The sequence below is a fragment of the Grampus griseus genome (genome assembly GCF_964374135.1).
Source record: "Grampus griseus genome assembly, chromosome: 11".
In the NCBI taxonomy this organism is placed as follows: Eukaryota; Metazoa; Chordata; class Mammalia; order Artiodactyla; family Delphinidae; genus Grampus; species Grampus griseus.
This window is the reverse complement of record NC_139005.1, coordinates 91,009,653-91,030,548: the sequence shown is the minus strand read 5'-3', so window position 1 is coordinate 91,030,548 and position 20,896 is coordinate 91,009,653. Positions and strand designations below refer to the sequence as shown.

The window sequence follows — 20,896 nt, the reverse complement described above, 5'->3', positions numbered from 1 at the left end:
CACCTGCTGTGGGCCAAGCATTCTGCCGGTGCTGGGAAGACGCAGCAGCCTTGATTTGGATGCTCAGTCAGTCAAAACATTGCCTCATCAAAGAGCTACTTTTGTATGTTTTTGGTGAAAGTAGGAATGAGTTCCTATACTCATTAGTCTAAAGCTTGGCAGAGTGTGGAGTGAGACAGTCTGGCTGGAATGAAAGGAAGGAGACAGCAAATAAAACAGTTATTCCTTCCTGCCCTCACAAATATTTTAGAACTTAGGGATCGATTTTCCTAGATTCTTTTGATTTGGGTGGTAAATAATATCATACTTCTGGATATTATTTTTTGGGAGTCTTATGGATGCTATCTTAGTTTTTTGTGTTGTTTTTTTTAAAATAAATTTATTTATTTATTTATTTATTTATTTATTTATTTATTTTGGCTGCGTTGCGCCTTCATCGCTGGGCGTGGTCTTTCTCTAGTTGCGGCCAGCCGGCGCTACTCTTCGTTGCAGTGCGCGAGGTTCTCATCGCGGTGGCTTCTCTTGTTGCAGAGCACGGGCTCTAGGCACGCAGGCTTCAGTAGTTGTGGCATGCGGGCTCAGTAGCTGTGGCTCGTGGGCCCTAGAGCGCAGGCTCAGTAGTTATGGCGCATGGGCTTAGTTGCTCCGCGACACGTGGGATCTTCCCGGACCAGGGCTTGAACCCGTGTTCCCTCCACTGGCAGGCAGATTCTTAACCACTGCACCACCATGTTCTCGCTATCTTAGTTTTAAAAGGTGATTTCAAAGTATCTGTGATAGATCCTTTCCTGTTGTTGTCTTAAGTGGGAAGTAATGAGTACTGTAGTATGAACCCAGACTTTCTAGAAAGATTCTACATATTGGTCCTTAATTGATTTGAACCAAGTCTTCTGTCTTAATCCTTCCTTCTTCCTCCTTCCCTTCATTTTTTTTTTAATACATGCAGTCAGTGGAAGTATTTTATTTTATTTATTTATTTTTCTAAATTGGTTTTCTTTTTTTTTAAATTTCATTTCATTTATTTTTTTATACAGCAGGTTCCCCTTCAGTTTTAATAGTTTGTATAAGTAATATAAAAAAGTTTTTTGAAAAATGGTGTGATATATACAGTGTTGGATATTACATTAGTAAAATAATCATATCTAAAAGTATGTTTTTTATTTGATATTTGTATTTTGTTTTGGCTAAGGTGACTGAAGGGAACTTACTCGAGGTAATAAAGAACAAAAAATTTTAACTTGGAAACTGATGATCAAATGGAAGGTGTGAATCCTTATTCCTTTTCTTCACAAAATAATTTTCAAAGAGTGGTAATGCAAAAAAAGCTAATCATATTAACCGAGGAAAGACCTAAGTTTTTTTTTTTTTAATTGTTTTAATTGGAGTATAGTTGATTTACAGTGTTGTTAGTTTCAGGTGTACAGCACAGTGATTCAGCCATATGTGTGTGTGTGTGTGTGTGTGTGTGTGTGTGTATTCTTTTTCAGCTTCTTTTCCCTTATAGGTTATTACAAAATATTGAGTACAGTTCCCTATGCTATATTACATCTTAAGTTCTAATAGTGCTTACCAAAGCAAAAAACTTTAGTTAATACATTTAAGAAACATGAGTGATAAATAGAAGGCTGTTACAAGGCAGTGTCTGCATACTGCTTTTGTCCTCTGATGTGGGCAACTATGTGTCTAGTGAACACAAAGAATACATTGTAAAGTCCATAATGTTTTGGTAGCTCCATAGGAAGAAGCATATGATATAATAATTATAAACATTAGGCATAATCATTTTGTGGTGTTCTGGGTGACATCAAAATATAAAACTGCTGGCTGATGTATTCAGATTATTCTTGATTTCAGGGTTAAGTAGTTTTATTTTTTAATTAAACTTTTTATTTTGAGATAATTGTAGATTCACTGCATATTTTGATGGGATTTTGACACAGGTAAACACCCATGACACACTCAAGGTAATGAATATATCCATAACACTCCCCGAAGTTTTTTTCCTTATCATTTTGCCACATTTGCTTTACTGTTCTTTCTTCTACTATATTTTTATGAACATTTTGAGAATAAATTTTTTAATTATGTATTTGTATGTATGTGTGGATATGTGTATACATGATATATATCATGTTCCTTTAGTCCCAAATACTTCCATACTTATTTTCTAAAAACAAGGGCAGTCTCTTATAGAACCAGAGTACATTATCAAAACCAGGACTTTTAATACGGATATTATCATCTCATCTGCAGCCCACATTCCAATTTGCCAGTTGTCCCAATAATGTCCTTTATCGCAACAGATACATTTTTTCCATTAAAATTTTAGTGTTCAGATAATTGTAGATTTGCATGGAGCTGTAAAAAGTAGTACAGAGAGAGCCCAGGTACCCCCTTTGCCCGGTTTCCCCCAGTGGTGACGTCTTGCAAAACTCTAGTACAGCATCGCAACCAGCAAGTTGACAGTGATGTTCTCAAGATTCAGAACGTTTCCATCACCACAAGGATTCTTTCTAGTTGTTTATTTATGGCCACAGGCACCTCCCACCTGCTCCTACTTCTCCTTAACTCTTGGCAACCATTCATCTGTTTTCCGTTTCTGTAATTTTGTCATTTTAAGAATGTTATATAAATGAAATCATATGGCATATGACTTTTGGGGATTGCATTTTAAAACTAAGCATAATTCTCTGGAGAGTCATCCTGGTTGTTGCATGTAACAATCATCCGTTCCTTTTTATTGCTTAGTAGTATTCTGTGGTTTGGATGTATCACAGTTTGTTTAAAAATTCACACATTGAAAGATATTTGGGTTGTTTCCGGTTTTTGCCCATTATGAATAAAGTTGCTGTAAACATTTGTGTATAGATTTTTATGTGAATCTTTCTCTGGACTAAATGCCCATGAGTGCAATTGCTAGATCCTATGGTAATTGCATCTTTACTTTCTTAGGAAACAGTTAAACTGTTTTTGCAGAGTGGCTGTACCGTTTTACATTCCCACCAGCAATGTATGAGTTACTCAGTTTTTCTACATCCTCACCAGTATTTAATGTTGTCACTTTCTTTTAAAGCTATTCTGATAGATATGTAGCGGCATCTCATTATAGTTTTAATTTGCATTTCCCTAATGTCTAGTGATTAACATCTTTCCATGTGCTCATTTACTATTTGTATATCCTCCTTGGTGGTATCAGTGTCTTTTGCCTACATTCTCATTGGATTGTGTATTTCTTTACTGTTGAGTTTTGAGGGTTCTTTCTGTATTCTAGATGCTAGTCCTTTGCCGTGTTTGCAAATATTTTCTCCCACCCTATGGCTTGTCTTTTCCTTATCTTTTCCTTTGTTTCTTTTACAGAAGAATTTATCAATTTTTCCTTTTATGAGTCATGTTTCTGGTGTCAAGTCTAAGAACTCTTTGCTTAGCCCTAGGTCCTGAAGATTTTCCTCTATGTTTTTTGTTTTCAAGTTTTACAGTTTTGTGGAGATGCGTATATGGGCTCCCTGCCTCTCCTTCTCTAATATTACTTGGGCAGGGATGTTGGGATGCCTGGTTATGGCCTGGTGAGGGTGGAAATCTCTGCTCCCCACTTGGCCTTTGCTGCCGTGGGTGGGAGTGAGGTGCGGATATGGCTGGACTAGAGCAGTCTAAAGTTTTCTGTCTTGCTAGGGTGGCCCTTTCCATGTTCTTTGGTTGCAGAGAGCACGCTTTTGTTCAGGCCTTTGTCTGAACCCATTGGCATTTCCGGGTTCTTTAGCTCCAAGTTTGAGCTATAGAAGGCATAAAGGAAACCCAGGGAACTCACCACTGTGTTCTGAGGTCCCAATCCAGTTTGCTTTCTTCTCTCCACCTTTAAGAGTCTTCTTGTGTTTATTTAGTATATAAAATGTCTAGGGTCTTAAATTGTACTTAGTGGGAGGAATAGGGATGAGGTATGTACTCCTTCCAGGAAGCAGAAGTCGCTAGTTTTGTTTTATGTTAATTGATAGTATTTCTGTCAAAGAGAAACATGTGTATAAATATAAATGTTCCAAGAGAAATAAATGGTACATGTACTATCTTCCAAACTTTCTGTGTTACTTTTATTATTATTTTTTTTTTGGAATTAAAATTCTACAAGTCATAGGGCTCCATAGATTTTCAGGAAATAGATATTTATCTAATTATGCTATTTGAATAGAACCTTCATGGTATCTTTTCTGGTATATAACCCCCCCAAAAAATTTTTTTTATTTTTGCCTTTGATTTATGGCAAGTTTTAAAAACTTACCCCTGAACTAGACTTTTGAGAAAATTTTCTCAACATATACTGTTTTTCTGGCCATTATTAAAATGTAATTATCAGTTTGTAACATATTTGGTTCCAGCTGGGTCTCTGTCTTTTGTAATTTATCCCCAGCACATGTCTATCTTAGACACGCTGGCTGCAGTTTGATAGCCATTATGTGGCATGTTGCTGCTTATTGTGTCAGCAGTTTTAATTTGTTTCCCTGAATTTGCAATTATTCATATCATGGTCACCTTTTTAAAGTTAAAGAACTACTCATTTACAAAGTTATTACAGTTCCACAGTCCTTTACCTGAAACCCTTGGAGTCAGATATCTATTTTAATTTGGAATCTTAGATTGTAGAAAGGAAAAGCAGTACATATACTCTCTGTTAGGTAACACCCCTAGGTGGGCATGGACAACACCTAGTAATCACACTCATTCATATATTTACAGCTAAATGTTTTTTAATATTCACACCAGTTATGGTGTTTGGGTCCCATTTTATCACCAAATGAGTCCCTCTTCCACCACCACAAAGTTAGGTGGCTGGGGCGGGGGGAGGAAGAAGAAAGAAGGAAACAGTTTTCCAAGCTTTTTGGACTTCGGATTTATACATAAGGGATCTTGGCCCTGTGGAGACAGGACCTCAGCAAGCCAAGTTAGAGTAAAGGCCGCTATCTTTAGGCCTGAATTCCCCACTGTTTAACTGCTAAGGTGGTGCTCTAGGCCTGGATTTGCTAACTGTGATTGTTTCCAATATGAAAACAAAAGCAGCTCTTGGTTTAATCCTGTTATATGGTGTTGATCTTAAAAATCATTGGATTCATGTTAGGATTTTGAGTTTAATCCTGTAAAGATCAGACTAACTTTCATCTTATTTATCCTAAATCCCTCTTTAATCTTGTTAATTATGCCAGGCCATTTTCCCCAAGGGCTAGGGTAAAATATCTATATTTGTATATATTCATATAGTTGTTTTTCCAGAGATCTCTCTCTACCAGCCCCCTCTCTCTCAAAAAGAAGATCACTTTTCTCACACAGAGCTAGAGAGCCAGGCATTCTTCCCCGGAGTAACATTAGTATTGCAAGGATGACATTAGTTCTGTATTCGTACACCTAAGATTAAAGTGGGTCTTGGCAAGGCCTCCTGAGAGGGAATCTAGTCTTCATCTCGGGTTTCCTGAGGAGGCATATGGCACTCTTCCAAAAGGGGATATAATTTGAGTTTAGAGGCTCTTAGGATATATTAGTTGGATTGATTGTAATTGAGACACCACTCCCTGTAGCAGGATAGGAAATCAATGCTTAAGTTTTGACCTTCACGTTGAAGTTGCACCGTGTGCCATAGGAAAAGAAAGTACATGTTTGGTCTTGGATCTCCTTGCTTCCACTTGGCAGAATGTAACTGCTTTAGACCTTGTGCTCTCTCTTTCTTTCTTTCTTTTTTTTTAAAGGATAATTGTCAATGACCGTCCTCTACAAGGCAATCAAAATAATAGCTCCCAGCTAACCATAAATTTTTTTTTCTTATTTCTACTTTTAGGGGTGGGAAGTTTTGTAACTAGATCAAAAGTGTTACTGATTGATTCAGGAACTAGTAACCTACTGTATACCAAATGATCCTTCTTGAGGCCCCACGTGGTTACTGTTCTCCCTCTAATTGTTGGGCGACTGTTGCTGTTGTTGGCTGCCAAACAGCTGGAGTACCTAGTGCCGTGCCTTACACTCGTAGCACGCGGCGCCTTTATGACATGGGCACAAGCCTGGTAGACTCTGTTAGTCTTCCTCTGCTTATCTCACTTATGACAATTCTACAAGGATTCCTAGATATAAAAGGTATAACAAACCATTGCATTATGAATTAAAACTGACTTTAGGGCTGTTGGTATATTCAGCTATACTTTACTTTTCAGTGAAATGGGTACAGAGTCTTTTTAACGCATGTATGTTTATGAATGTTTACTTTGCTATTTACTTAAAAGGAAATTAAAGGATCTTCTTTGCAAAAACGAGAGATGAGTCTTCCTTACTGGAAATCCTGTAATGCTGACATTGCGACTGTGAGAGGTGGAAAGAAGTTGTTACCAGGATCTAACTATTAAGAATCGGAAAAATCTGGGGTTAAGAAACTCACTGTCGGTGATGGAGTGATTGTGTATCTGGATGCTTTGCCGGAAGTGAGGAGGGGCAACTGTGATTTCTAATTCGCTTTGGGGGGAAGCTCCAATATCAGGGCTGCACATTCAGTGAAGCAGCCCCTTTATCATAAAGAGAATTTTAATTAAAGAATGTTCTTGCATCATAAGCAGAGTAAGCGACAGCTGGCTACACTGGGCGTTTATCTCCTTCAAACCACATTACCAGTAATTGCTGTATTAAATCAAAGTCAGAAGAGATTATAGGTCAGAATCAAGCCAAGGGGCTGGTGCCAACCCAAGGATTCCCACACTGCTGCATTGCTGCTGTCAGAGCCCTGTTCCTGTCCCCAGAAGGGATGAGTGTCAGGTAATGCCTGACAGTTCACCTGTACGGCATGAGCATGATGAACACAATCCAAGAAGAGAGGCAGTTACATGTTCAAGACTTTGTGGCCTTGCCTTTTGGTTAGCTTTTCGTTTTGAACACGAGGGTACGGTTTCTCGTTGTGTTTCGGTATTACTAGACAGAACGTGTTACCTGCCTTGCACGTGGGGAGATTTGCTTTGGGATAAAAATCACTTGTACTTTCTCTGCTGTTTTACTTACTAATATTCCCTTCTTGATCAAGCATGGTCTTCTCACTTTGAGTAATTCCTTCCAGAGCAATGCGTTGCCCTACACTGCCTATGCTTAGGAGCTCCCCCTTCCTCCTTCTGACACAATTATGTAGCTCCTTATGTACTTTCTGCTTCCTATTGAGGCCACTTATTCCTCAGATAATTGATCTGGCTTCATAAATCAGGTAATTCTGAATCTCCTTAAAATGCCCTTCTTAAATTATTGGAGATGATGATGATGACAATGATGATAACAGTAACTATAATATAATATTTGCTATATGCCAGGCATTCATATGTTAACTGATGTAATCATCACATCCACCCTATGAGGTAGGTAATTCTTTTTCCAGATGAAGGACCTGAGGCAGAGTTGTTAAATAACTTTTCCAAAGTTACACAGCTAGAAGTGATAGAAGTACAATTTAAGTCCCAGTGGTTTGGTTCAGAACCCTGGACTCTTTTTTTTTTTTTTTGCGGTACGTGGGCCTCTCACTGCTGTGGCCTCTCCCGTTGCAAGAGCACAGGCTCCGGACGCGCAGGCTCAGCGGCCATGGCTCACGGGCCCAGCCGCTCCGCGTCATGTGGGATCTTCCCAGACCGGGGCACGAACCCGTGTTCCCTGCATCGGCAGGCGGACTCTCAACCACTGCACCACCAGGGAAGCCCAGAACCCTGGACTCTTAATCACACAGTGTGTTGCTTGTGTAGACCAATCAGACCTAATATCCAATACTCTGCTGGGTATTAGGAATATTTTAAGGAGTAAGATAGATTCTATTGTGCCTGCCCTCCTGGAGTGGGAGAGGCAGAAATAATATGTATGACAAGTTGGAAAGGATATGTACAAGTGCTAAGAGTGTATGTAGCAGGGGTCTAACCTAGACTAATCCAAAATAATTTTCAGAAAAACTTGCCTTTTTGCTTCTGCTTATATCTCATACCACTATACCCATAATCTTCCTTTTGATAAGATTTTTTCTGTAATGTTTTAGGGCATACTGGGGACTTTCCCCTACGTCCCTTTACCAGTCCGCACACCCCCTACAAAGAAAATAACTAGCCCTCTGCAAATTCATTGCAGTAAGTAGGGCAGGAATTCATTTAATTTTTAAACAGCTCTACTGAAGTGTAATTGATATATAATAAACTGCAAATATGTAAAGCTTCCAATTTAAGTTTTGACATATGTATACACGCGTGAAATCACTACAACCATGATAATAAATATATTAATCATCTCCAAAAGTTTTCTTGTGCCCCTTTGTAATCCTTCCAATTCCCACCCACTCCCCGCACATTTCCAAGCAACCACTGGCCTGCTTTCTGACACTATAGGTTAGTTTTCATTTTCTATTATTTTATAAAAATGGGATCATACAATAAATACTCATTTTTACCTGGCTTCTTTCACTCATTGTAGTTATTTTGAGATTCATCGTTGTTATTTCATATACCAGTGGTTCATTTATTTTTATTGCCAAGTAATAGTCCATTGTGGATGTACCACAATTTGTTCATCATTTATCTGTTCATGGACATTTTCAGTTTTAGGCCATGACACATAAAGCTGTTACGAATATTCATGTACAAGTCTTTATATGGATATATGTTTTCATTTCTCTTGGGTAAATGGAATGCATGAATCATATGGTAGGTTATAATTAACTTTTTCAGAAATTGCTAAACTGTTTCCACATTGGTTGTACCGTTTTACATTCCTGCCAGCAGTATTTGAGACTTTCTGTTCCTCCATAGGCTTGTCAGCACTTGGTATTGCAGGCTTTTTCATTTTAGTCGTTCTAATAGGCAGGTAGTAGTATTGTTGTGGTTTTAATTTCCTAAGAAGTAGTGATATTGAGCATCTTTTCAAGGGTCTATTTAGCATCCCTGTATATTCTTTGTTCAAGTGTCCAAATCTTTTGCCCATTTTTTAAAAAAATGGATTACATGTTTTCTTACGGTTGAGCTTGGAGAGTTCTTATATATTCTGGGTATCCTTTACCAGATATATGCTTTGCAAATGTTTTCTGTCAGTTACAGCTTGTCTTTTTATTTTCCTCACAGTGTCCTTTGAAGAGCAGAGTTGTTAATGAAGTCCAGTTTATTAATTTGCTCTTTTATGAATTGTGCTTTTGGTATCATATCTTAGAAATCTTTGCCTAATCCAAGGTCACAGAGGTTTTCTATTTGAATCTTTATAGTTTCATGTTTTACATTTTTAGGTCTATGGTTCATTGTGAGTTAAATTTTGTATATGGCATAAAGTATGGATCTAGGTTCATTTTTGTTGCATGTGGATATCTAGTTGTTCTGGTACCATTTGTTGAAAAGACTATTCTTTCTCCACTGAGTTGCCTTTGCACCTGTGGATCTATTTTTGGATCTTCTGTTCTGTTGCGTTGATCTATTTTTCTATCTTGACACCAATACTGCACTGTCTTATGTGAGTATTAGGGGATTCAGTAGACTTCAGAAGAGTGGTAATGAGGTATGCTATACCTCAGATAATAGCATTTGCTTTTAGCACATAATAGAAAAAAGATAGTCGTAATCTTTGAAAACCTATTTTTGAATAGTGGAATGAAGTGGAGAAAAATACTATGTTCATGGGCTGGAAGACTCGATATTCTTAGGATAGTAATTCTCCCCAAACTGATCCATAGATTCAGTGTAATCCCGATCAAAATACAAGCAAGATTTTTATAGAAATTAATAAGCTGATTCTAAAATTCATGTGGAAATGCCAAGGACCTAGAAGAGCCAAAACAACTTTGAAAAGATAAACGAAGCTGGAGGACTAACACAGCCAGATTTCAAGCTCCAATAATTAAGATAGTGTGGTGTTGGTGCCAATATTAAGATATACCGTTTAATGTTATGCAATGAGATTGTGTCTGTTAGGTTTTGCGGCATAACAAACCTCCCCAAAACTTAATGGCTTAAAACAATGTTAATCATTTACTTGCTCACAGTTCTGTGGGTCAGGAATTTGGGTGAGTCTCCTAGTATGGGGAGGCTGGGCCCGAGTGGTCTAGGATGACCTCACTTTCAAGTCTGGCAGTTGGCAAGCTAATTAATTGGTTGGGAGGCGCAACTGGAACAGCTCATCCCTCTTCCACTTGGTTTCTTACCCTTCACAGTTCTTCACATGGTTGGCTCAGGGTTCCAGAGAGGAGCAGGAGAGGGCCAGTCCCTGTGGACAAGCACCTGTCAAGCCTCTGCTTGTGTCACATTTACTGATATCCCAATGGCCAATGCAAGTCACAAAGCTAAGACCAAATTCAAGAAGTGGAGAGAAAATTTCACCTCTTGAAGGGAGGCTGTGAAATGTTGTGACCATTTTTTGTAATCTACCACAGAGATATTATGAGTTAGTGGAGATGAAACTTTCTGTGGAGGGTAAAAGTCTCTATAATATAAGATAATTATGTGGAATCATTTGTAGACATATTTCTCTAACAGTATGAGAATATTTACAGTTATTTTCTGTATGTAAAGGTTATATCTTTACCCTTATCTTTTATGTACTATCTGTCTTTGCAGATTTAAAGTGAATGTCTATTGTTTTATGATTTATGGATACATTTTACCTTAGTAATACTGAATTAGAATGAAAGCATAATGAAAGACACTTCTAACAAAAATGCTAACTCCTGGCCTCAGAGACTGCATGCCATGTTTGTCACTCCAAATAGAAGAATACATTTCAGCCATAGCATGGCACCCCTGTTAATATGCATACTTCCTTTTGTACCATGTGTCACACAAAGGAGTGTTTCTGTACTTCACCGTGATTTGCTCTTCTCTGGCAGATATAATTTAAAGCATTTCCACTGGTGTAGAAAATTCAGCAATTCTCACAGTACCTTAGAACCAGTGGAAGTCTTATATAAATATTTTTGAACAGGTGTTCGACTTTGTTGCATATATTTACCTGCCTGCCTTTCTGTAAGCACCCTAAGTATGGCTTTGCCTATGCCATGCTGGTTTGTGCATTTGGAATGCTGTCCCACTACCTCAAAGCTCCCCACCATCGACCCCAATCCATCTGGAGAACTCTTACTAGCTTTCCACAATTCATTTCCAGCATTAACTGCTTGTGAGCTATTCCTGGGCTCCTCCACCCTCGGAAATTAGATGGCAGCAGTGGTGGCTGCAGCAGCAGTTGCCTCTTTATTTTTCTCCCAAGCCATGTTGTGATAGGTATGACATTTATCACGTGGTGTTTTGGTACTTACTATTTTCTGCTTTCTCTCCCCTATTGTCAGCTCTTTGAGAGCTTTTCCTATTCCTAGGACTTCATACAGTGCTAGTGGCATCTTGGTTGAATGAATGAAGGTTAACTGAATGAACAAATAAGAGATGGTCTGTGCATGGTGATTAATTCATTTACCTCTGATTTGTATTTTCAAGTAATAAAATGCAGACCCTCCCTTTTCATATACTGATGGGCATATCTGTGTAAAAGGTACTGGCTTAATTCTTTGAGAGAAATACCAAGATGAACAGACAGGTCCTACCCCTAACAAAGTCATCCAATTAAAAAAGTATGCCTAAAAATGTAAGACACAGAAGCAAAAAACAAAACAAAAGTCCACCTTGATAGAGGCAGCAGTGGGTAGTTGAATGTATCAATAATTATTTTTGTATTTACTTGCCACTTGGAAGACCAAGAAGTAGCCCAAGGTAGAAAATCTTATTAAAGTAGGCATCGTGTCTATTTTTCATTCTGATCATGAATTGATCAATTTTGCTGCCATCTTTTTACTGATATTACTGAAACAGCTCTCTCTCAAAACTTCTCTTGGTCTCCTACTTGCTAAATTCAGTCATCTTTTCTAAATTCTCATTCTCTTTAACCTTTCTGTATCTCTACTCAACATTGTTATATACTCATCTCTGGTATCAATTTATGAAATACTTTCCCTAGTGCAAGGGACACAGGATAGTAAAGAAAAGAGGAAGAAAGTAACACATGTCCTCTGTGTCCTGGCTTTTGTGAATAGTACACAATCCTGCTTAATCTTTTTATCCTTTGTTGCTATTTCTGCCTTCTAGAAGTGAGTATTCCTTAAGGTTCTATTTTCAGCTCTTTGCCTTGTATCAACTGTTGTCTCTTTCCCTCTTCCCTCCATCCCTCCTTCCTTCTCCTCTCCCTCCCCACCTCCTCTCTCTTTCCCTTCCTCCCTCTTTCTCCCTCTCTTTCCTTTTTTGAAGTACGTAGTTAATGTTCAGTACACGCTGTGGACTAAATCATTGCAGCCTGACCCTCCCAAACTCCTCTTGGATCTTCATTTCCAATCCTGACCTCTCTTCTGGGGCTGCCACCTACAACTCTGAGTACTTGTTAGACATTTTCTATTGGACCTGCCACAACTTCAAACCAGTTCATGCTTCTGACTTCTCTCTTTTAGCAGTGTTATCCTTATTTGGCCAGTCAGCTAGACTTAGAACCTCAATGTTATTTTTAATTTCCTTCTCCCTTATACCCTTTTTCTGAAGTCTCCAGTTCCTGTGGATGCTGTCCTTGTAATGTCTCCTACATCTATTCCTTCTTTATTTCTACTGTTAACTTGTGGGTTTTGCATTAATAATCTGTAGACTGTTATAACAGTAGCCCTCGGGACTTCCCTGGTGGTCCAGTGGTTAAGACTCCATGCTTCCAGCGCTTCCACTGCAGGGGCACGGGTTCGATCCCTGTTCGGGGAACTAAGACCCCACATGCCACGCGGCGCACTCAAAAAAATTAAAAAAGAAAGAAACCGAGCAGTAGCCCCTAATTGGCCTCCCCACCTTCTGATTGTTCCCTTTTCCATTCTTCCTGCAGCCACCACAGGCCATTTTCATAAAATGTTATTTTTGTAGCACTGTTTCCCTCTCAAACACTCTTTAAAGATAAGGTCTGAAATACATAGCCTGATGGCCTGTGTCCTCCACAATGACCCAGACCTACTCTTCTTGTCATTTGCCACTATTCACTCACAGTCAAGTAGACTGGTCACACTGATCCCTATGTAAGTCTTACCTATTTCTAACTACATTATTTTGCCTACATGTACATCTTTCTTGATCTCAGCCCCTCCATCCTCATCTGTCTATCTCAAACTGTATCTCTTTTTGAACTTCTGTGTTATCCCAGTTCACAGCAATCTTTGGAACCTTTTCAGATTACTACTAAAATCAATTTTATACCTTAGAACAGAGGTCTTTGCAATCTTTGCCGAAGCATTCTATCCCGAAGCCTAACTAGTATCTTTGAACACTCTTGGTAGGATTGTGGCGTAGGCAGAAGGGAAAGAAAAGGAGAGAAGAAAACAAGAATGAGAGAGTAGAAAAGAGAAGAATCTCAAATATTTTCTGATTATCCAGTACTGGGTAAGTCTTGAGATCCCTAGGGTTGTAAATGGTACAAATTATACTACAGTGTCACCAACTGTGTCCTCTGGCATGAGACTGATATGGTAGTCTGTCTACTTCATCATAAACAAAACTTAAATTTCATAAATCTCAAGATAATTTCTAGATATCTCACTCTTAAATATCACTAGGTCTCTTTCTCTCTGATACCATTACATTCTGTTTAACAGACACGTTCTATGTGTGCCAAGTGTTGAAACTTATGGTCTGAATGTCTCTGCTAATGAGATATATAGAAATATATGAAGGGCCATTTTCCATATTCATGTTTCTAATTGATCAATATACAAAAATTTTAATACTGTAAAAGCATTCGTAATACTGCATAGTGTATACTTTTTCAAATGGTGTAATTTGGAATCGTCAGCAAGTAACTCTGAGCTTATTGTGGAGAATTGGTTTTTTTATTTCTGGAATTTTTATTTGAATGGATATAATAGTATTTAAGATTTAAAGGAAATACCTAGTCTGTTCCCTCTGAGGGTGGGGATCACTTAGTAGTAATTTGTGTTGAAAATGTTCACATATTTTTGTTTCTATTTTTAAAATGTCTTTGAAAATGGGAAAAAACATTGAAACGATGTGAAACTTCTGACCCATGCGTAGAATCTCTGTTGGTAAGTAAGGCTACAATAGTCTGCAGAAAGACTGTATGTCAGGAAAGGAGACCCTAACATTTGTAATTTGTAATTTGTAATTTGATCTTTTATAGCATGCTGTGTTTTGTGTGAAAGGTTCGTCTTTCTTTCTATAAGTGCTTTTTAGAATTTTAGTTTCACTAAATTACTGGTCTTAAATTATAACAATTAAAAAAATTTACAGAAAGAGCTAAGTAAAAGACAAGAAGAAGTACAAGGAGTTATAACTCACATATTGAATTATTTTGCCATTTTTCTGAAGGGCTTATTATTTAAACTAGACCTGGGTACTGATTGCTTATCGTCTAAATCCTCCAGTATTAAATGAGAGTTTATATTTATGCCATCATGGTAGGTAAAGCAAAGGTGATAATATAGAGGCTGAGAGAGTATTACTGATGTTTAAAATACTGGTATTCAAAGTAAAATCTGTTTTGATTCCCTTCAACTTATAAAAAGGTAAGTTATAGGAACAGAGAATGCTAATTTAAATGTATTTGACAAATTAGAAGTTTATCTCTAAAGAAATAAATGAAAACCACTATCCCACCCCCTAGAGGTGTTTGTTTTGTCTTATGCCTGTAATATGTATGTGTGTCAATGTGTGTGTGTATAAATATGTACTATATATGGCATATATTGGTGTGCATGTCAACCAGTAAGTTATATATGTGTGTATAAATATATAACATATGTAACTTACATGTGAGACACATAAAGCTTATAATTACATATATAATTTATTGATTAACATACACGCAGACACATATGTGCATTTACATGAAATTACATGTGCATTTATATGAAATTACACCCTAACCATTATTCAACAGTATAATTTTTTTCACTTAATAATGTATCAGTCACATCTTCTCACCATGTATGTATAGATCTATCCTCAGGAAGAATTTAAAGCTCCAGAGATTGATGAGACCCTCAATAACATATTTGGGGACCACTTCCAGGCTGAAATTAGAACAGTTGTTCTAGAATTTGAGTTACAGTCTATCATCTTAAATATAACACAGTTTGGGAAAATTCCATCTTCTGTGATTAATTCATCAGGTATTGAACTGAGTTAACTCATGAAGGTTAAGTTTGACAGCCTCACGGCCCTGTATGGTTTATAAGTATCATTATTTCCCAGCCTTTATATCAAGAGAATCTTGGTATCAGTCATATCAAGAAGATGTAATAGTGATTAAGATGCTAGTTTATAAGCATGTGTGTGGCCAGTACCGCTGTACTGCTGGACATGAAATGAAGTAGAGGGAAGGTGGGAGGGCAGAGCGTACAGGAGGAAGAAGGATTGGAGAATGATTTCATTAGAAGGGAAAATTTAGTATAAGTTTTTATTATAGAAACATCCCTATTGTTATTTCTTTATTACCATTTTAATAACTATATAGGGGACAAGTAGAATGTATATTATAGGTCCTTAAGGTATCAGATCAAAAATTTTATAAGGCTCAATCTCTGTTAAGAATTGGCACAGCAGCGTCTCATAGTTTTAGTGGTGAGAAAGTGACACTATGGAAGTGTCCATTAAGAGCAGCTTTTTAAAAATGTTACTTCCTGTGTGAGAAGTTGCCCCCAGTGTTTAATTTTGGACTGTAGCATTGTCTTGCCTTTTGGGTTTACCTGTGTACTGATCTATTCTCCCATAAACTGCAAATTCCTTGACAACAGAACTGTGCCTGTTCATTCCTCCAGTGCTCAGCACAATACCTTGTGTATAATAGATCAATAAATTTTTAAAATTATACTGAACTGATTTCTTGTTGTCCGTCATGTGTAATACACATCGAATCAGGACAGCAATCTGAAGATAATCTAGTACATTGCAGTGGTCTCTGCCTGATCTCCCAGAACCGATTTAAGGTAAACGCTTAACCAAGAGATCTTCAATGTACTAATGAGGCCATTCTGACTCTTAAAAGACAATTTCTCCTGAACAATACTAAAATAAATTGCGATGACCATAAAAGGAGAAAAATTGCCCTGGGAGTGGAGTGGGCATGGTAAGAGTTAGACTCTTACAAATGCAAATAATCCTCATGGGTTAATCTTACTAAAACATGTTATAATATTACTGGCTCTCCAAGATTAGGGAGATCAGAGTCCCTGAAACTAATTTAGAATTATTTATCATTTTGAACTTTTGAATGTTTGCCCCAAGTAGGGGATTTCTTAGGAATGATAGTTATAAATGGTCTGTCTGTCTTACTGAGCATTTATCTTTACTTTCTGCTCACTCTAGATCCTGTTTGCTAAGAATTACTTAGCAGTTCTCTGGTTTTAGATGGGCCATTTAGGCTCTGAAAGCCAACTCTTTAACCTGCCCTGCATTGTCAGACTGACCTAACACCTGTCTGTGTTTGTTACTGCTTTTAGTATCTGTTATAGAAATATGTGTGCACATGCGTGTTTGTATATAGTGGCAGGGTGGGTATAGCAGCTTCCTAAAAGGGGAGAAGCAGCTGGCTTTTCTGAAGAGACCTTTCCACCCCCATCTTTTTGCAAGCAGCCTGAGTTAATCCTTCCATGTTTGATTGGAACAGCTGAGAGAGTCTCTGGCATATCTGAAGGTTTCCAGTGGACTCATGTTGCCTCAGAGTTGGGGCCACCTTCCTCTTTTCTAGTGCTGGTCCTGCCAGCTGTCCTAGCTTCTGTTAAAGCACAGCAGAGGAGGTGTTAAATGATACAAATACAAAAACATACAGTGTCATGAAAGAGCTCCTTTTACTGCCTGTAACAGCGTGACTTCATTTCTCTCCCATTCCTTTCCACGCACAAGGATTTTACACTGTTAATCCTAACACCTGTCTGTGCTGGAGACAGTAAGAAGGGTGTGTGTATTCGTGTGTGTGTGTGTGTGTGTGTGTGTGTGTACATACACGTACGTGCGCACGCGTGCGCGAAGTCCCGCCCAAGAAGAAATAGAGAATACCAGTCCCATCTGCCTTTCCACGTCCTGGATTGGGAGTGTTCCCTCTGACGTACTTAAAGCCTAGAATATATATATATCACTTTGGATCCTGGATACCTTGTGCTTCCTACCGTTTTTGGTGCCACTTTAAGGAGCCCGCGATCCCTTCCTTGGCTGTCATTCTCTACCTCTTGAGTTTCTGGAGGAGTTGTCAGTTTAAAACCAGCAGTAACAGCAAATCTCTAATGTAGTTTTCAGTCTGTAGCTAGTAACTCCATTGGAGCTTTTTGTTTTCCCTGAAAAACAGCCATTTCTTCTGTGTAGTGTTGAGTCTTATTGGGGTGGAAGCCTGGCCTGAAGCAAGCTCGCTCTTCATCACCTGAGCCAACATACCTATCTGCGTAGACTGGAAGTCAGCCAAGGATTTTTTTGGTGCTACCAGGTTCCTTTGGACAGGACAGCCAGATCAAACAAGGCAAAAGCTTAGACACTTTTTGTACTGACTTTATTGGAAGATTTTTTCCCCTTTGCTATGTATGGTGTATATTGTATGGATTATCAATATCCTGTTGTCCAGGTAAGCTGAGGGTCATAACTTGTTTCTAGATAGTACTTGATGGTGGGATGAAATGCTTATAAGCTTCCTGTCTTCTGACCTGGTACCATTCAGAGCATAGATTTCCCAAATTTGCTGTAACAGGAAGTTTGTGTTTTATAGTATTGAGGGCTGGGCAGCGGTGGTTGCTTTCAATCCTAGAAGTTGCGAAACTTCAGAAGTCCGTGTGTGTGTGGTTACCCACATGTGTGTGTGTGTGTGTGTGTGTGTGTGTGTGTTTTAAATACTGGGCTTGGCATTATAAATGTAACATAATTAAGCCACCATATATATTATAGTAAACTTCAGGCTTCATTTTGAGTCGATGAGAAGCACAGATGGTGGTTTCCAAATGTTGCTGTATTTTTCAGATAGGTAATATACAGTAGAGGGCACTCTCTTCACACTTAACATTTTAGACTTTCTGTGATGGGATCACTGCCATCTTAATTATTAACTGGTTGAAATCTAGAATCATAAAAATGTAGGCCTTTATCAAGCATATTCCTGAATAACTATTTGCCTTTAATTAGTAGCAGTACCGTAAATGAAGTTGAAGTTAAGGATTCTGGATTCTGAGTCAACCTATGGTATTAACACCTCCATGTCATGCTCAAATAGCTTCATTTTTCTTGACTTCACTTTCCTTGTATATAAAATGAAGGGGTTGGACTAGGTGATTTTTCATATGTCATGATTCTTTGAAATATTAATTGTACTGAAAATCTAGAATAGGAAAATAAATATGGTTAATACAATTATATCTGAATTATAGACACTACGTAGTTTCTCAGTTTGGTTTAGTTTGTTTTTATGGCATTTAATTTAATTTTTTTTTACAGATTGCCATTTCTTTAATAATTAGCTCCTAAGTTATGGATTGGACAGAAATGCATAGGGTTAAAGGAAGTGACAAACCAGTATATCTTATTACCCACGCTATTTTTTTTTTTTTTTTTTTTTGCGATACGCGGGCCTCTCACTGCTGTGGCCTCTCCCGTTGCGGAGCACAGGCTCAGCGGCCGTGGCTCACGAGCCCAGCCGCTCCACGGCATGTGGGATCTTCCTGGACCGGGGCACGAACCCGTGTCTCCTGCATCGGCAGGCAGACTCTCAACCACTGCACCACCAGGGAAGTCCTCACTCTATTTTTAATTGGACCTGTTGGGTAAGCTCTGTAGAGTAAACTCACAGCCCTCGTTCACGCTGTAAGCTACCAGTATGGAGTCATGTGGGAGGGGATATGGCTATGTTTCTTTAACTATATTGTAGGACATTGGTCTATACTACATGTTTTATATTAGCTGTATAACTCTCTGTGATTTTGAGTTATTCAAATCGAGCTTATATTTTCCATGATGAGGCTTTGATACATTTGTGGGTCTCATTTATCTGTGAGCTGTTTCTCTCCTGGCATAACACAATGGATTGGTCTATGCAACAGCTTAAGGCTGGAAGTGTCATGAGACTAGATTAGAAGCAAAGCTTCTTACAAGTAAATATTGATGTTCTTTTGAAGAGAAACATCTGTGAACAGTAAATTTCTGAGACCCAACTAGTAAAGTAATGGACTTGTAATAACTGTAATATAAGTAGTATAAAAATAAAGCTGAAAAAGTAAAAATGTTTCCAAAGAAGATTGAGATGTTGGAGATCTATGAAAAACAGAATTGAAATATGTAAATAAATTTTTTGATGTAGAAAATTGGCCATTCTCCCCAAAAATAAAAATTGTGAAGTGGATTAAAGGGTTCTTGTTTAGAAATTATGACATATTTGATAGTCTTTGGCAGGAAAATTTTATTCATTTATGATAAAATGAATTTGCCACCGCAAATCATTAAGATTTAGTACTGTTAAATGTGGTGCTCAGTATTTGAAACAGCACTTTCCTGACTTTGCTCCATTTATTAGGTTTATTCTGTCTGAAATTAAGGTAGCTTAGAAATGCAGGTAATGGGATATTAAAATTTAAGAGTACACTCTCCACCACATCGAGGAAATTAATGTGATTGAAAAAACAATTTTAAGTTGAAGGATCCCAAACTATGTTACAGTCTTATTTCTTAATTCTGTTAGGGTAACAGGTTTTTCCAGTGCATTTATACAATGGTGGTGCATTTATGACGATTGTTTGCTACCCAAACTGTCTCAACTATAGTTATAAAATTTTCTTTTTAGCTTCTATTATATTCTTGTACTTAGTTAAATCAAAGCTCTTTGTTGCATAGTATGAATACTTGTGGTTCTGTACCAGTGTGTTATGCAACTGGACATTATTGAGGATGTGATTGTACAGTATTAAAAATTAAAGGTTTGCACCTATTTTTTAAATTAAGTAGTTCTAGAATTGCTAATGTTGAGATAATGAAACAAAGTGAGTTCTCAACATAGGGCAATGAAGTATTTTAGGTACTTGACCTTTTATTACTCTTATGGTTAAAAAAATCATGCCTGTCTTAAGAGTGTGCAATTGAAATTGGTTATTTTATTAGTTATAATTTTTGCAGAACCAAATCTGGGCCAAATCAGTTTAAAATACAGGCAGAGGAAGCCCCTACAGATAGGGGCTTGCTAGATATGATTTAAAGGACAATGAGTGTAGTCTCCCTACCCATAAAAAATCTATTTGAGAAGCTGTTCTTGAAATTAGTCTTTTGGATTAGACATTTATCACCTATGACTGGATGGTTAAAATATAACTTGTTAGGATGGCTACTGTCAAAAAAAATAACGAAATCACAAGTGTTGGCAAGGATGCGGAGAAATTGAAACCCTTGTGCACTTGTTGGTAAGAATGTACAATGGTACAGCTGTTGTGGAAAACCGTATGGTGGTTCCTGAAAAAATTAAAAATAGAATTACCATATGACCCAGCAATTCTACTTCTGAGTATATACCCAAAAGAATTGAAAGCAGAATCTTGGAAAGATATTTGTATACCCACGTTCACAGCAGCATTATTCACGGTAGCCAAAAGGTGGAAGCAACAGCACAAGTTTCCATCAGTGGGTGAATGCATAACCAAAACATGGTATATACATACAGTGGAATATTATTCAGCCTTAAAAAGGGAGGAAGTTCTGATATAAGCAGCAACATGGATGAACCTTGAGGATATTATACTAAATGAAATAAACCATTCACAAAAAGACAGACACTGTGATTCCACTTATATGAGGTACTTGGCATAGTCAAATTCATAGAGACAAAAAGTAGAATGGTGGTTGCCAGGGGCTCTGGGGACAGGGAGAATGGAGAGTTACTATTTAATGGGTATAGAGTT

At 37.8% G+C, this 20,896-nt stretch overlaps 1 protein-coding gene across 34 annotated transcripts in view; it reads left to right on the top strand.

Annotated features, from left to right (window-relative positions):
• RBFOX2 (RNA binding fox-1 homolog 2) overlaps window positions 1-20,896 on the top strand; it is a gene marked incomplete at its 5' end in the record, with an annotated part of 262,448 nt that overhangs the window by 143,708 nt on the left and 97,844 nt on the right. For 3 of the 34 annotated variants that reach the window (XM_082665977.1, XM_082665976.1, XM_082665964.1), the window contains one exon: window positions 17,128-17,592. The exons of 30 other annotated variants lie outside the window; for them this stretch is intronic. In XM_082665977.1, coding sequence (XP_082522103.1) covers window positions 17,548-17,592 — 45 coding nt within the window. Of the gene's footprint in view, window positions 1-17,127; window positions 17,593-18,646; window positions 18,779-20,896 lie in introns of those variants that run through there. One more of the 34 variants, XM_082665973.1, reaches the window with a different exon arrangement.